General features: G+C 49.3%; 2 protein-coding genes and 1 non-coding gene across 6 annotated transcripts; 1 reads left to right on the forward strand and 2 right to left on the reverse strand.

The window, feature by feature from the left end:
* Positions 1-3,099: 3,099 nt before the first annotated feature.
* Positions 3,100-6,430, reverse strand: Tnfrsf18 (TNF receptor superfamily member 18). 2 transcript variants are annotated; one of them, XM_021232575.2, is made up of 6 exons: positions 5,745-6,430; positions 5,499-5,594; positions 4,602-4,724; positions 3,976-4,063; positions 3,611-3,813; positions 3,100-3,543 (listed from the first exon to the last, which is right to left on the reverse strand). In XM_021232575.2, the coding sequence occupies exons 1-6, from the start codon at positions 5,938-5,940 to the stop codon at positions 3,419-3,421; spliced, it is 831 nt and encodes a 276-aa protein (XP_021088234.1). In that variant the 5' UTR covers positions 5,941-6,430; the 3' UTR covers positions 3,100-3,418. The 2 variants fall into 2 exon arrangements, with proteins under 2 accessions (XP_021088234.1, XP_005079274.1); XM_005079217.4 differs by lacking the exon at positions 5,745-6,430 and having other exon boundaries at positions 5,499-5,689.
* A 705-nt stretch (positions 6,431-7,135) lies between these two features.
* On the forward strand, positions 7,136-7,239 carry LOC121135821. The gene has a single exon (XR_005872943.1). It is a non-coding gene; the product is annotated as a U6 spliceosomal RNA (small nuclear RNA).
* Positions 7,240-10,180: 2,941 nt separating this feature from the next.
* On the reverse strand, positions 10,181-13,450 carry Tnfrsf4 (TNF receptor superfamily member 4). Of its 3 annotated transcripts, none has more exons than XM_005079218.4 (7): positions 12,853-13,450; positions 12,486-12,608; positions 11,803-11,910; positions 11,351-11,417; positions 10,713-10,909; positions 10,507-10,632; positions 10,181-10,418 (listed from the first exon to the last, which is right to left on the reverse strand). In XM_005079218.4, exons 1-7 carry the CDS (start codon positions 12,980-12,982, stop codon positions 10,348-10,350), a joined length of 822 nt encoding a protein of 273 aa, XP_005079275.1. In that variant the 5' UTR covers positions 12,983-13,450; the 3' UTR covers positions 10,181-10,347. The 3 variants fall into 3 exon arrangements, with proteins under 3 accessions (XP_005079275.1, XP_021088236.1, XP_040590996.1); XM_021232577.2 differs by having other exon boundaries at positions 11,351-11,492; XM_040735062.1 differs by having other exon boundaries at positions 11,351-11,492; positions 12,486-12,996.
* Between the last annotated feature and the right edge of the window lie 2,666 nt (positions 13,451-16,116).

The raw sequence follows: 16,116 nt of genomic DNA on the forward strand, positions 1-16,116 counted from the left end.
GAAACTGAGCTGCTCACAGCAGTGACCCAAGCACCCTCTACCTCCTGTCCCTGCAACCAGACCTTTACCCTCCCCCTACACACACACACACACACACACACACACACACACACACACCACACAGTAGCCTCAGTCTCTGAGGTTTCCTGAACACCTTAGTTTCAGCCAAACAATAGTGGAACATCCTACATACCAACCCACTCTAGTCCCTCCCCATCTAAGAAGGGGCCAGAATAGTCAGTGCCTGGTCTTCAGAAAAACATCCCAATTCATGGAGCTTCTTGGGAAGATGAGATAGGTAAGGAATGAGTATCTACCCTCTCTCCCCACTCAGCTGCTTCCCATGGGGGCTAGTGGCTGCCTAGGGGCAATTCTTGAGATGTGAGTCCATCCCAGTAGAGGAAGATCTAGAGGTTGAGGTGCTACATGGTCAGTGGGAACATACCTCAGCAGCTAGGGACAGTCATTACCCACCTGCCCCTCAAGGTCTCTGGACAGCTGTCTGGAACCTGGAGTTGGGGGAGGGGTTGTCCAATTGTAAAAAGGAAGAGACATCTCACTTCGAGTAACACGGGTCCTCCTGTCAAGTTGGGGCGTGTCCCACACTGAATAAAGAGGAGGTTCTCTTTCAGCAACTTGAGAGGGTGGAGGCTGGGCAGGAGCCACCAGCTGTGGTCGGAAGCATTTCTGGGAACTGAAATGGCTCTGAGCCTTTATCTGAGACTGAAAAAAAATTATGAAATCAAGGTGAAGGGTGTGTGTGTGTGTGTGTGTGCTGTGGTTTTCCGGAAGAAATGGAGAGCAGCTACTGTGGGGTAGGGGTTTCTGGGAATTGCAGTGAAGCCTTCCTCCTGCTAGTCTAGGCCAAACAGAAACACACTTAGCTGTTGTGGCTACCAGACCCTTCGCGTGGGCAAATGCTATCTCTACTTCAGAAGGCAGGGTCTGGAATGGCCTCCCTGAGCAAAGTCTTTTTCAGCAGGTCCTCTTCTGCACATTTCAGGCACCCCTGGATTTATTTCACACTCACCTGCTTGCAGTCATGGACCCTGTCCCTACTTGACTACAAGCTCTCAGCTCTTGGGAGCTGAACCAACCCTGCACAGCTCACAGGTCTCAGTGGAAATCCCTAGATCTAACAGGCTGGCACAGCTCATCTTATGCCCCTGAGGTGGACATGAGTAGAATTGGACTGTTGCTGACTGTAGGGCAAGGGTACGGTGTGTACTACAGCATCCCTCACCCCACCCTGCAGAATCTCCCACTATCTCTGTATCACACCCATCAGTCACCCACAGGAGGAGTTTCCAGCAGATAAGGCCTGTGGGTATCTGCACACGTCATGCTACTTGGGAATGCCCCAACCTGTGGCAGTTCCAGTGGAAGGCAGGTCTGCCTATGGCTCAGAACCTAGGGGTGTGGTGTGATAGGCAAGCTGAGAGATGCCCCCAGACCTCACCTCCCTTTCCAAACTGACTCTGGACTTTGCAGCTTGCGCCTGACTCCTCACCCACCCAATAGGTGACGGAAGAGGCAGCTCCAGGCAATGAGGGTGCTGGTATATCCCCAAGGGACTTCATGTGGCCCTGAGCTCTTTGTGTCTGATCCTAATGTCCTCCACCTCCATGGCGGAGCCTGTGTATTGATGGGGCTGTTAGCACCAGGAGTGGCAGATTCATCCCCTACTCCCATTTACCTGCTATGCGATAAGACAGGAAGCACTAAGGGGAGGATGCGCTGAGCAAGTAAGAGCCCAGGTATGCAGACGCCTTAAGGGTGCTTAGGTCTGCCACTCCCTGGATGTCCATGCCAAGATGACCTTATTTGAATTTTTTTTCCTTTGTGATAAGGTCTTACTATGTAGCTCTGGCTGTGCTGTAACTCACTCTGTAGACCAGGCTGGCCTCAAACTCCCTAGATCCATACATAGATCCACCCACCTCTGCCTCCTGAGTGCTGGGATTAAAGGCGTGTGCCACTGCATCCTGCTCTTGTTGGGTCTTTCTATGAGCAGCCTCTACAACTACCAACAGGAAGGAAAGAGGCTTTGCTGGGAGTGCCTCAGAGCCAAAACCATGTACTTCAGAGAATTTTCCTCATGCTAGAAAGTACTCAGTATGGAAACTGGCAAAAGCTAGTTTAAGCAGTTAGGCCAAGGCAAATGTCCTAAAGTGCCATCAAAACTCCGTCTCCACAGGCATTCCAAAGGGCATTCTAAGGGCCCAAAGACTACAATTTCAGTACATGACTGCCTAATATGGACCAGGCTGAGGGGAGGGGAAGTGGTTTGGACAAGAAGCCAAGAGAGGGACTAGAGAGCTGGCTCAGCACCTACTGCTCTCTCAGAAGACCTGGGTTCAGGTCCCAGCATCTACATGGCGGCTCATGACTCCTGCTCCGGAGAGTTGCACATGATGCATAGAAACTTACAAAGGAATAAATACACAAATAAAAAATTAAAGATGAGGCAAAGAAGGCAGGTATTCAGTATAGATTACTACCTTCCAAAAGCCTTCTCCTTAGCCTGATGGTCCCTACTGAGGGTTTGTGACCAAGATTAACCTTGGCGTGTGCCCCCACCACTACCACCAAGAGATGCCCTCTCCTTTTAAAATTATTCAAGTTTTTATTACATTTTATTCATGCCTTCATGTATGCTTGTGTGTACATGCACAGGCCTGTGCCATAGCATACATGTGGAAGTCAGAGGACAACTTGTCAGGATTAAGAGATTCTCCTTCTATCATGTAGTTCCCAGGGATCAAATTCAGGTCATCAGGCTTAGAGGCAGGAGCATTTTCCTACTAAGATATTTCACCAGACTTCCCTCTCTGTTTTTGTTTGTTTGGGTTTTTTTTTTGTATTGTTTAGGAGGCTGTCCTGGAACTCACTCTGTAGACCAGGCTGGCCTCGAACTCACAGAGATCCGCCTGCCTCTGCCTCCCGAGTGCTGAGATTAAAGGCATGCGCCACCAACGCCCAGCTCCCTCTCTGAATTATACCCTAGAAATGACTACAGGCATAGGATGACAAAGGGTGTCATTAAATGCAGGCCTAGGTACCTTGCTTTCCTCTGTCCCTAGAACACAGCCACTCAGGTTACTAGACAAGTATTTATTAAAAACCACTTGTACAAGGTCTCGTGCTGAACACTTAGAGCTCTTTGAGAGCTTAAAGACCCTACTCCAACAGAGCTGGCAAAAGAGGGAGGCAGCCATAGGGTCCAATTGTAGTCACCACTCTTTTTACACCCAGTTGTCATTTACCACCATCAATCAACATCTACACCCACTTCCACCATTGAGGGGAGCAGGGCCAGGCCCAGGAAAAGATGCACGGTAGAGCCCTTGCTCTCACCAAGAGTAGGTCTGGGCAAGTCTTAGAGGGTCTGGCTTGGGGTACAGAGGAAGAACAACCCTCATGGCCACCGGTCTCCCAGACGACTCTTATCCTCCACATGCTCCCCACGCTCCTCCTCAGGGAACTGGAAGCTGCAAGCATCATCAGCTGGTGGTAACTGCACCTCCAAGAGTGGCTGGGTCTCTGTAGTAAAAATATGGTCAGCAAGTTGCCTCAGACACATTTTCCCCTTCCCAGGGACACAACTGACCTCGGGGACACATGCGCTGCCTCCTCAGCTGCCATATGTGCAGGCAGAGCTGGGCTGTGGTTAGGAGGAGAATGCATGCAGCTATGGCCAGGTAGATGACAGTCAAATGGCCATGTTGTTCAGTGGGCAGTGGCTCCGGGATGCACACAGCGTTGTGAGTCTTGTTCCCAGGGAACATGGTGAGAAATCCAAGCTGGGCACAGCTGGGACACAGACACAGACACTGTCAGGCTTGGTTACCCAAACAGCCACACTAGAAGGACGGTTGTTCTCTGAGCCATTTGGGAGAATAATGGGGGTTACTACAAGGGAGGGACGGAATAGGCTTCCTCAGAATTGGCCTAGCCTACTCATCTAGGACTTACTCGGCCCAAGGTCTGCAGTGGCCCTCACGACCTGCGGAGAAGGTGCCCATGGCACAGTCAACACACTCGAAGCCAAACTTAATTTTCCCTGTGGATAGACAGACAGACTATAGGGGCTACTGAGGTTAGAGAGGAAGAAGTCAGACTACAGTCTATCAATCCACCAGTTCTAATGTCCACAGTACCAGGGCCTGGATAGACAGTATTATGTATGCCTATTCCAGAACTAAAATGACACATTGGTCCCTCTGAAGATGGATAGGATTGGTGGCAAGGCCTGTCCTTGGTCAGAGTAATAATCTGAGGGAAGACCAGCACCTGGGCAGTCCCTATGACCTCTTGCAGCCAGCCCTGAGAAGACATCAGCACCCTCATTATGATAGAGAATACCAGGGTAGTAGGAAGAATGTCTCTGGTACCCTGGACCACTTGGCCCACCTATCCCTTCTAGAATCTAGAGTGCAGGTCCCTGCCTACCCAGAGGATATGCCCATGAACCCTATATGTGCAAGCATTCTTACATGCCTACACATGCTCATTGGACATCTATACCAACTTTACTCTAGGTTAAATTCATGGTTAGTTTGGGGGTATCTGTGGCCTTCTGCAGTCTCCCAGGGACATACCATGAGGCTGCACCTTCTGGCCTGGTTGGCAAGGGTGGTGTTTGCAGGTCTTGCACTGAGGGTCTTCACAGTGGTACTCCGGCATGACACATGTACAGTCTCCTTCAGGACAGGCCTCCTTGTCTTGGCAAGAATAAGAGCCTCAGAAACTAGGCAGAGTAACCTTTCCTTCTTCAGAGCTCCTACTGGTCCTTCAAGTGGTTAAGGTGCTAGGCCTCCATCCTCAATCAACCCCAGTGCAAGACCCTAAACTTTTTCCAGCTCAGTGTTCCGTTTCAGATGGCTGACTGCTAATGTTCATACCACCTACTGCTCTGAAGTTATGGGTTCATAAGTTCTATTAGATATGGGAGTCACCTGGGGCTTCCTAACGTCCCTGGGCCCATGCTGCCTCATCCCTACCCAACATTGTACCTCAGGGCAATAGAAACACCTCAGCAGCTGCCTTCAGTGCTGTCCACATCTCTATCACAGAGACATGGGCCCTCAGAGCTGCCCTTTCTATACCAGGTGTGGCAGATGAAGTGCTGAGATATTTTTCTTTGATGGGTCCTCAGATTGCCCAACACCTAGAACTATAAGTCCCAGACATTGGATAGGGCAGCGGAGAGTGTTGGGAAACCAACCCAGACAGAGAATAGCTTCAGTGATTGCTAAGGTTTGACCCACCCAGAAGACCCTAGACCTTGGACCCCAGATCTCTCTTAAGGGAGAAGTTTCCAGCCCCTGTTGCCTCTGCTCCCATACTACTGATCTTGAATAACTGGCTCAGATGGATCTCTACCTCCTTCTCAGTTCCAGACTCAAGGCTCTAGACACAGAAAGTTTGCCTACCCACTCATATGGGCCCTGTGTGAGTGCTGCACATCCTAGCTCCCATTCCCCTCCTTGCCTTACCTGGAGCACACAAGCTGCAGCAGCGAGTGTTGGTGCCAGTCCCACGCTGGAAGCTGCTGGGGCCACACCTAGGCTCCTCAACCAGGCTCTGCTGACCTAGGTCCAGCACACAAGCCAGTGAGACCCCACACAGCATGACCCACGCTCCCATAGTGCTTCTTCTGAGTCTTCTTCCTGTTGGCTGGTTTTTAGCAGTCCCCAACCTGCTCCAGCGTGCCTTGTCCCCGCCCCTGCCTCTGCCCCTACCCCTCAGGTTGGGCTCCAGGCCAGCTCCACCTCCATCTTCCGGCAGGCATGTGGTGCTTGTAACGGCCTTCTGTGAAGTGTGCAACAAAGCTGTATCATCTTCCTTGACATCTCCTGAACCCCAGCAAGCCCCTTCCAACTCTAGCATACCCACCCTGGCTAGGCTGCAGTGGAAAAGGGTCCTCCATTCACACATGCTGTTGCCACTACTGCCTGTGGGTACCCTTTATTGTTGCATAAAACTCCCCCCTTTCCTCTTCCCAAGCCTAGGAAGCTTCTCTGGGCTTGGGAAATGAGGAGAGCCAGTGAGGGGAGTTCAGAGCATATATCATTGCCTTTCGGGGAAGGTCGTTATAAACTGGACATTCGTAGCAGGCACATGAAGCCAAGGGCAGTATGGCCTTCCCAGATCCAGGCCTGGCAGTCCAGTTTGGATCTCTTGGCTCTCTCTGGAACCACTTTTCTTCACCTCCTCACACAATTCTAGACAATGGAAAGGGAGTTCCCGATGGAGCCCTTCAGGCCTCCTCCTCATGGTGAGACTGTCCTGTCTTTCTGAACCTCAGTTTCTTCATGTGGTCACTAGCAGGTTCTGGAACCCTGCCTCTCTATAAGGAAGCCTCTCTGGTTTTGTTTTTTGTTTTATTTTGTTTTGTTTTTTGCTTGTTTGGTTGGTTTTTGTTTGTTTGTTTTCAAGGGTTTCTCTGTGTAGCTTGGGAGCCTGTCCTGGAACTAGCTCTTAAAGATCAGGCTAGTCTCGAACTCATAGAGATCTGCCTGCCTCTGTCTCTGCCTCCCAAGTGCTGGGATTGAAGGTGTGTGCCATCACCGCCCAGCACCTATCTGGATTTTTGAGCCTTATTTTCCCCACATCTTCCAGCTGAAGCTAAACACAGGGAAACATGGGGAGGAGTATTGGGGTGAACATGGGCATCTCAGGATTACAATGGCTGTACCCACAAGTGGGAAGTGTGGAGACCATTGTGATTGTGAAAAACCTAGCAAAGCTGGCCTCTTAAACACTCTTTTAAGTTGCAACTGGAAAAGGCTGAGAAAGTTAAGAAATGTCAGAAGTAAACCCTGTCTCGTAAAAAACAAAACAAAACAAAAAAGAAATGTCAGAAGTTAGCAGCTATGTAATTCTTGCTGTTCTCTGGCCTCAGGTGTGTAAGCCTACTGAGAGGCAGTCCTGGTCACTGCAGAGTAGGGAGGGGGCTCTGGATTCTCCACTCTAGGCTAACCTCACCGTAGCCTCTCCTTTGAGAAACAGCTCCTGGACAGGGAGGTGGGTCTGAGTACAAGGGCAGAAATGAAACCACGTACCTGACTCCATATAAAGGTATTGAAGGCAGTATTGGCTATGGTCCTAACCATTAAAAAAAAATTAAGAAGTGTTCACTTTGGTAGCACATATACAAAAATTGGAACAATACAAGGATTAACAAGGCCTCTGTGCAAGGATGACACAAAAACTTGTAAAACATTCCATATTTGGGCTGGACCTAGTAGCGAACACCTTTATTCACAGCACTCGTTAGGAAGAGGTAGGTGGATCTGTAAGTTTGAGGCCAGTCTTGTCTACATCATGAGTTCCAGGACAACCAGAGAGAGATCATGTCTCAAACTAACTAACTAATTAACTAATTAACAAAAATCTAAGAGGTCAACCAGGACCATGCCTTCATAATAAATGTATAGAAAAAGAAAAACTCACTGAGCACCAACCCTGGTAAGTGCACAGTATACACATGGTACTTACTGTCAGCCATGACATCCTCACATTGGGGATCCCTATTTTCTAGGCAATGGCCTCTTCCACAGGGGGAGAGATAACAAAGCATTGACTCACCCCTAAAACACTGCCATGCAGTGTACCTTGGTGGTGTCCCATGGGAATTTTGGGCTTGGTGTTGTGTCTGAGTTCAGCCAAGGGCAAGGGCTGCTTGATAAAGACTTTCAAGGCTATAAGCTGTTAGTGAGCTCCATAAGGGTTCTTTCCAGGAGACACAGTGCTCTTCTGCCAACCACACACAGACCGCAAAGATCAAAAGACACAGGTCATATACCTGGGGAGATGTCTTCAAGCAGATGACATCAGCAAATGTCAGCACCTATGTCAGACTTCCTGTCCTACCCACTTCCAGGTACCCACTGCAAGGGACTCCCAAGAATCAGCAGCTTCTATAACTTGGTGGTGGGCAAAGGTGATTTTTTTATCTGCTCACTGCTATCTCCTTTATTTTATGAGCAGCTCCTTGTATTTCCATGTGGTTTGTTTTACAGGACTCAGTATGTTCCAGGTAGCAGAGGATCCTAGCAGTTTCAACCTGTGGGGAATTCCCAGGCTGACATGGGGCCTCAGAAGAGGTAGTTAGGGAGTTTTTGAGATGAGGAGAATAGACAATGTACTTTGGGACAGCACCAGAATGAAGAGAAAGTAAACCCAATGTCTGTGCAGAGGGGGCCATGGGTATCTGGGAAGGGTCCCAAGGAGCCCCAAAATGATCAGGAGACAGCAGGAAGACTACAGGCCTGTGTGTAATAAGAAGGAAGCAGAGATATGACCTGCCTAGTGTGGGAATAAAACCTCTTTCCTACAATCTCTAACTTCCCAAGCCCCACAGCATTCTTTTTCCAACCTTCCCCAGCCTCCTGTTGGCCGCTCTAGGCACGGACTTCCCTATAGGGTGGGGACTGCCAATTGGTCTATGACTATCACCAGGCTTAAGGTGTGGTTGCACATAGGCACCCAATGAAGGGAATTTAGTAGTTCAGTGGGTGTTTCCTTTGGTTATGGGCAGCTTGATTTTTGTCAGAGAATGAAAAGAGATGGGAGGGGAACCAGGATCAGAGATAGTTTTGTCCAACCATCTATGTGGGTCACAGTGACTTGGGCTACAAATAATAGGATGCCCCAGCACCTTTAATCCAGCACTTGGGAGGCAGAAGCAGGCAAACCTTTGAGTTCAAGGCCAACCTGATGTACAGAGTGAGTTCCAAGACAGCCAGGGCTGCAGAGAAACCCTGTCTCAGAAAAAAAAGATCTGTCCACATGAAGACCAAGTAAAAGATGGGAGGGGTAATGAGGTGATAATTTGTCAGGCTAGTGACCTCAGGGTGGCAAGAGGAAGGAAACAGCCGTCTTTATAGCTTCTTGTTTCCTATGCCTCCTCAGTGCAACTGACATATCCCAGCACCACCCCCACACCAGGAGGATTGTGTGTGTGTGTGTGTGTGTGTGTGTGTGTGTATTTTGCTGTTGTTGTTGTTTTGTTGGTTGGTTTTTTGTTTGTTTGTTTTTTGAGGCAAGGTCTCACTATGTAGCCCTGGCCAACCTGGAACTTGCTATGTGGATCAGGCTGGCCTCAAACTCACAGAGATCCACCTGCCTCTGCCTTCTCAGTGCTGGAATTAAAGGTATATGCCACCAAGCTTGGCTATCTAGTGACTCTTAACATGCACCACATAACAATAATCTGGGTTCTCTGTATTCATTTGCATGATCAGACATAACCACTTGACTATTTCCATGAGCAGCTTGGCACCTTCTGCCTTTAATTCATTGAGCTTCTGGGTACCTGTGCTTCCTGAGAAACACTGCCATCCCCAGATGCTGCTCCTACAACCCCTTGCAGTAGAGGGCAGCAGTAAGACTCTGAATCCTCAAGTCTGTTTTAGGTAACGTGTCTGTGTTCTTGTCAAAGAACATTTGTTTCTAAAGAATAAATGATCTCAGGACAGATGAGATTTGGCTCAAGTAGCAGCCTTCAGTTTTCCAACACAGCTGGCTGATTTGCTGCTACATGGAGTCATGGCCATCCACTTCCAGAGATTCCCATGGTATTACCTAGTCAGTACCCAAGGACCATCAAACACTTCTCACCATTCATGTGGCTGAAGAGAAAGGATAACTCTAGGTTAACTGCCTGAGCCACAGAGGTCAAAAGAGGCACAATGATTCACGAGCCCCTCTGGTGATTAGGATATTAAGTCAAAAGGGAAGGGCCCTGGCAAGCAGAGCCTGAGACTCTTAGGTCCTCTTAGAGCAGTGGTTCTCAACCTGTGAGTTGTGACCCCTTTGGTGAACCTCTATCTCCAAAAATATTTACATTACAATTCATATCAGTTACAAAATTACAGTTACGAAGTAGCAACAAAAATAATTTCATGGTTGGGGTCACCACAACACGAGGAACTGTATTAAAGGGTCCAAGCATTAGGAAGGCTGAGAACCACTGTCTTAGAGCATAGACTGCTCATCAAGCTGCCGGTTGGCTCCCTTGGCACTATCCCCTCAGCATTTCAGGCCTGTACTCCGTACCCCAATTCAAACTGGAGTACATGGACTAAGTGTAGGTCTCTGAGTGGACCTTCACCTTGACCTAAGACCCACCAGAAGCGGGTGCAACCACAGCCCCCTAGTGCCAGTCACAGACTCACAGTTGTCAGCAAGTTTATTGGTGGTACCACCAGGCAGGTAGTATGCATAGCATACGTAGAAGAGCCCAGAACCAGCTCAGCACCTAGAACGGTGTGGAGGGTACTGGCAGGCACCAGGATATGGGTTACCCATGCTCCATAAAACCCACTCCTGAAGTACTGTTCAGATCTTGGCCAGAGTAAAGTGTGTGTCAGCCTGTTCCTCCTGGATAGGGATCCTGAAGCTGTTTTCCCCTGGGAGAAGTAAAGAAGGAAAAAGCAGTGAAGGTATAGCTCATCCCTCTAGGAAGTAAGCTTTATCAAGCCCATGGTGGGTACTCACAGTAGGGTTTGGGAGCATCAGGCAATCTCCAAGCCCTTCGGAGCAGGTACAAGGCCAGCAGAACAGTCAAGGGAGCCAGCATGCCTAGGCCTAAGCCTAGGCCTAGGAAACCGGAAAATGCAGGGCCTATGAAGAGAGGCTAACTGAGTGAGCACACTTACCCTCACCTTCTCTCCCCTATTTTCTACTGGGCCAGTGTCCCTTACCCCTAGGAGCCACCAAGGTGGGTGTAGAAGGCAACTGAGAAGTCCTGGGCCAGACTGTGGTGGACTGGACAGTGGTCGGCCTGAATGTAGGGCCCTGGGTCTCCCAGAGCAGGGTGGCTGGGAGGCTTCTGTCCTCACAGACTGTGTCCAAGCTGGTACTGGCTGGGTGCCGGGTCTGCTTCCCAGATAAGGTACAACTGTGGGATAAGGGTGTCCATTAGCTAGAGACAGTGGTAGAAGTTGTACTGGGTCATCTTCAACTCTGCCAAGTCCTCCGTCCCCAAGCCACATACCCATCTCTGTTACTGTTCTTACTCTGTTTCCATGCCTGTCTTGATCCTAGATGGGGTTCTGTACTCTCAAAACTCACCCTTTACTTCTCCAACCCTCTGGAGAAGAACCACAACTTGAGAGCAAACATGTTCCTACAGCCTGGTCTAGGATCTCACATGCCCCCACTCCATTTGCAGGGACCCCCACAGAGGCTGTGCTGACGGGAAGATGTCAGAAGATCCTCTGGCCCATGGACTTTGTTCTCTAAACTGGTCCATAATCATCTAGACACCAGCTCTTAAATGCCCAAACCTTTCTGGTTTCATTTCTCAGTCCTCAGTGTTCCAGCCAGCCACAATACTTACTTGGTCCAGGGCTTGCAGACCTGGTTGTTGCCTGGAGAAAAGTGGCCAGGAGGGCAGGGAACACAGTCTGCAGCAAAGACATAAGTCATCTTTCTGATGCTACTGGATAGGCCCTGGGTGCTGAAGCTGTTGGTGATGGGGCCTGAAGGGAGGGTTAATGCTCACTCTCTGGTGCAAGTGGATGGGAAGCTTGGCCTCTACAAGCTCCTTCCTTCCCAAATGCCTCCCACTGGCACTGACCCAAGTCTTGGTATGACCCATTGGGAGAGGGGCTTTTGGCCAAGACTAGATGGAGAGATCCTGGGGAGGTGACAATGTATGAAATGGGAACATGGCTCATTTATACCATTATCATGGAGGGGGCCAGCACAGGTGGATCCTGACCACCTTGCTCACATTGACCATGGGGAGAGATGGACCTGCCTGGTTTAGAGGGCCCCCCTGAGGCTCACCAACTCCAAGCTTGTGGCTGCTGTCTTGCCGGGGTTGGGTGCCTGGTCTGCATTGGCAGATGGTATCCTGAGTAGGTGTGCAATTCTGCTTGAGTTCACTCCCACTTCCTAGAGAAGATCGGGTAGAGATGAATGAGGCTTACCCGGCCCTAACCTATGGACACGAAGGGCAAAATGCACTTGCCTCTCCTCAATGGCACAGGAACAAAGTTGAAGCTGAGGGAATTGTGCAGCCTGACTTTAGGCTTCTCCTCTCCTAAGACTTCCCCCTGGCTACTCTGTTCCTCCTGGTCATGAAGCCCTAGAGAAAGCTACTGAGCTGGCATAGGGCACTTGTGGCATCCTTTTTCTATTCTCCCCCACCCCATCTCTAGCGTCAGAGAATATCAGAACCCTCAGATACTCTCAACCTCCACACCAGGACCTTACCCACTAGGACAGCTTGGGCAAGGTCACATGGTCAACAAGAGCTCTACCCCAGCTCCATATGGCCCTGACTGAGCCTTCACCCCAGAGGACAGAAGTGCCCCCTGAGAAATGCCCTGGCTACTAAGGCCCCCTTAGTGAACAGGATTCATCATGGCTTGGAGTTACTTCTGCAATCATATGGGAAATATGGACACCCATCGCTGTAGTTGCTTCCTTGCTGGGCTGGACAGCGAGTCAGGGAAGGAGGAGCTCACGTTGGTTGCACTGTGTACACTGCTTGCAGTTTTCGTAATTGAATGCCTCATTGTAGAAGCCAGGTTCACATGGGTGGCATACAGTGTCCCTGGTGCCATCACAGCGCCTCACCATACCATTGCCTGTAGTGGAGCCCAGAAAGTTGAACAGGTCAGCTAAGGCCCAGGATTGTGGAGACACAGCACCCTGGCTCTTAAAGGACTAGCTTCTTGGTTGGCTCTCTGTCTCAGGACCCATGGAGCATCACCTGTGACATCACCTAAATTCATTTACTCCCAGGATGCTTGTACCTGTGTCTCCATCATTGTCCCCCAAGAATCAGCCCTTCCCCACCTTGCCACTACAATTCAAAGCTGGGCCACTCACCTGGCTGACACTCATGACAGCACCTGTGACCATTGGGGTAGGTATCTCCAACACAGTTGAGCCTGGCTGCAGCTCTAAATGTGAGTCCCAGGAGCAGAAGTGCTGTGTGCTGCTGAACCCACGCATACATCCTTGTCTGGGCTCTGCCTTCACAAGGGTCTGGGGTTTTTCCTTGCAGGATGTGGCTATAAGAGCTATGGGGGAGGGGCGAGAAGAGTAGGCGGAGAGGCAGGAAGATAGTCAAGCATGTTTTATAACTGTGTTCCTGTATATATGGCACAGGCAGAGTCCCATAACAAGCTAGGAATATGCAAGCACACAGAGAAACACACACATGCACACAGGCATTAAATTTTTTTATTTTTAATTATATTTGGGGGCATATATATATGGTAAATATAATACTCAGAGGTCAGAAGAGCTAGAGTGATAGGCAGTTGTGAGCCACCAACGTGAGAGCTAGAAACTGAGCTTGGGCCCTCTGCAAGAACCCTGACTTTTACCACTGGGCATGGTAGTACACTCCTTCAATCCCAGCATTTAGGAGCCAGACAGAGGCAGGCAGCTCTGCCTAATTTACATAGTAAGTTTCAGGACAGCCAGGACTACGTAACAGAGACCTTATCTCAAAAACAAAAACACCCAAAAAGCTTAACTACTGAGTCATCTCTCCAGTGTGAAGATTTTTTCTCCCCCCCCCCCCACCCATTTTTGTAGTTCTGAGAACCTAAGTTCTTTTATAGGCTGGGCAAGTGTTCTACCACTGAACCATATCCATAGTCCTTTTCATGTTTTGCTTTAAACAGTTTTACTAACTTGCCCAGGTTGACATTTGAATTTATTCTGTAGCCCATGCTTCAATCTTTTCTCTCCTCTCGTCCCTCCCTCTCCCTCCCTCTCCCTCCCTCCCTCCCTTTCTCCCTCCTTCTCTCTCTCCCCCTCTCTTTCAAGATTTAGTTCGAAGTGGTGGTGGTGGTGGCTAATCACAGCACTTGGGAGGCAGAGGCAGGTGGATCTCTGTGAATCCAAGGCCAGCCTACTCTACAGAGCAAGTTCCCAGGACAGCCAGGGCTACACAGAAAAAAAAACTGTCTTGAAAAACAAACAAAAAAAATTTAATTGCATATATGTGTGTAGGGAATATATACATGTGGTATGGGTGCCCAAGGAAGACAGAGGTGTCTAATCCCCCTGGAGCTGGAGTTATAGGTAGTTGTGAGCTACTTGATGTGGATATTGGGAATCAAATTTGGGTTCCGACAAGTGCTCTTAACCCTTGAACCATCTTTTTGACCTTGAACTTCTCATTTTGCTTCCATCTCCCAAATGCTGGGATTACAAGTGTGTCACAGGCTCAACATAGGCTTTTTTTTTACATGCAAACTATTGCACTGAAGCCTTCACGAAAGGAGGAAGTGTCCTGATTACACATTTAAATTGACGTAATTATCAATTCCCAAATTAATTGGAAAATTACATGCTAACTATGCATAGTGGCACACACCTGTAATCCAAGTTTTCAAGAGAGAAAGTCATGACTACAAATTCCAGGACAGCATAGATTACAGATGAAGTCTTAAAAAAAAAGGTGCAGGGATAGTCCTGCTGCAGAACGAGACACAGGACTTGGGCTGGAAATCCCCCACCCAAGATCACATGTGAGAGTAGAAGTCCCCAGGCCTCTTATGGGAACTCCTAACCAGGAAGGTAAGGATGGGCTAGGAATAGGAAGTAGGTGGAAAAGCTAGAGGAGGCAAAGAGGTCACAGAGACCACCCTCCCCACACTTCTGAAGCACAATGAAGGTCCTGGGGAAGAATCCTCAGGGCATCCTGGGCAGTGTCCCCAGCCCTTTTCTAAGCAGAAAGGAAGGTAAAACTCACATTTGACACGTGGTCTCTTCCGAGGTCAGGGAGCTTGGAGGTACTGGATATCACTACACTCTAAGGTGCCCTTCCTCCCCTCAGAACTCTGCTGCCCTTGGCTGTCACATCTGGCCAAGGAGCTTAGCATTGGCACACAGGTGAACAGAGGCGCAGAGAACTCTGTATGAGCCCCTCCAGTCCTAGGGACTCCCTGCAGAGGACCTGTACAGCACAGAGGCCCTTTCTGCTTGAAGCTGCGTCCATCCAGAATCAAAGTGAGACTGAGAAGCTTTCATGGTCCTGGAAACTGTATCCACTGGACTGGTGCTCCTAAAAACCCCGCAAGGGAGACCACAGCTCTAGGCTAAGGCACTAGGGGTTGGAGTGGAACCCCACTCATCCCCTCAGTTCAACAAGGGACCTAAAACAACTCCCACAGGCTGCTGCCCCTTGAGTACCAGACTGGAAGACCAGGTGCTAACACATAACAGCTCCCTGCTGTGGGTATCTAGCTGGCTTCCAGGACCCCACCTCAGCTGTGACATTCCACGCCAAGGCCATGAGCAGGTGCAGGATGGTGGTAAAGTCTGATAGTCTGCTAAGAGGTCCATATTCCAGGAGAGTGTCCTACCACTCTGGGATACTCAGGGGCTGGGATCTGCTTGTTCACACTATCTTCTGAGTTCTGAAGTCTCATCTTTGCCCAGAAACCAGCTCAGGTGCCACCACCTCATGACTATGAGGAGCCATGCTGCATGCGGGGCCCCCCCCCGCACCCCAATACACAAAAGCAGGTTCCTGTGGAAAAAAAACTGAGTCATACAGGTAATGTAGAGCAGGGCTAGGATTGTGATGAGGTGTCAATTGCTTGACACTCCTGATCCATCGTTTTTAATACCAAGGCAGTGGCCCTGAGCACCAAAACAGACCTTCAACAACACTGGCCCTGGGATCTTGACCAGCTCAGACTCTGCTACGGATCCCAATCTCAAGGCCCAACTTGATCCACATAACTTTTCTCATGCATGAAATTCCATCTTTCATGCCTTGCCTTCAGGTCCTATTTTTACTTCTTCCATGAGGAGAATTAATGTTTACTGAAAACTATAAACCCATTTAACCAGTGTCCACCTCAAAAGCATCTAGTGTAAGTAAGCTACCTAGCCACAGTGTTTTCTTTTTTCATCTAAAGAATGACAATGTGTTGCTGGGCAATGGTGGCACATGTCTTTAATCCCAGCACTCGGGAGACAGAGGTATGCAGATCTCTGTGAGTTAGAGGCCAGCCTGGCCTGGCCTACAGAGTGAGTTCCAGAACAGCCAAGGCTGTTACATAGAGAAGACCTGTCTGGGGAAAAAGAAAGAAAGAAAGAAAAACAAAGACAGAGAGAGAGAAAGAA

The sequence above is a fragment of the Mesocricetus auratus genome, unplaced genomic scaffold (assembly GCF_017639785.1).
Source record: "Mesocricetus auratus isolate SY011 unplaced genomic scaffold, BCM_Maur_2.0 Super-Scaffold_100042, whole genome shotgun sequence".
NCBI lineage: Eukaryota > Metazoa > Chordata > Mammalia > Rodentia > Cricetidae > Mesocricetus > Mesocricetus auratus.

Excerpts from the sequence above, each read along its gene's own strand:
- Tnfrsf18 (XM_021232575.2), bottom strand. The coding sequence starts at position 5,940 with ATGTGTGAATGGAGGACCCTTTTCCACTGCAGCCTAGCCAGGGTGGGT. Across the intron at positions 5,595-5,744 it reads CCTGGAGCCCAACCTGAGGG|GTCAGCAGAGCCTGGTTGAG; the intron begins GTAGGGGCAGAG and ends TGCTGGACCTAG. Across the intron at positions 4,064-4,601 it reads CCAGAAGGTGCAGCCTCATG|GGAAAATTAAGTTTGGCTTC; the intron begins GTATGTCCCTGG and ends GTCTATCCACAG.
- Tnfrsf4 (XM_021232577.2), bottom strand. The coding sequence starts at position 12,982 with ATGTATGCGTGGGTTCAGCAGCACACAGCACTTCTGCTCCTGGGACTC. Across the intron at positions 11,493-11,802 it reads CAGCCACAAGCTTGGAGTTG|GCCCCATCACCAACAGCTTC; the intron begins GTGAGCCTCAGG and ends CCCTCCCTTCAG. Across the intron at positions 10,633-10,712 it reads CACCTTGGTGGCTCCTAGGG|GCCCTGCATTTTCCGGTTTC; the intron begins GTAAGGGACACT and ends CTCTCTTCATAG.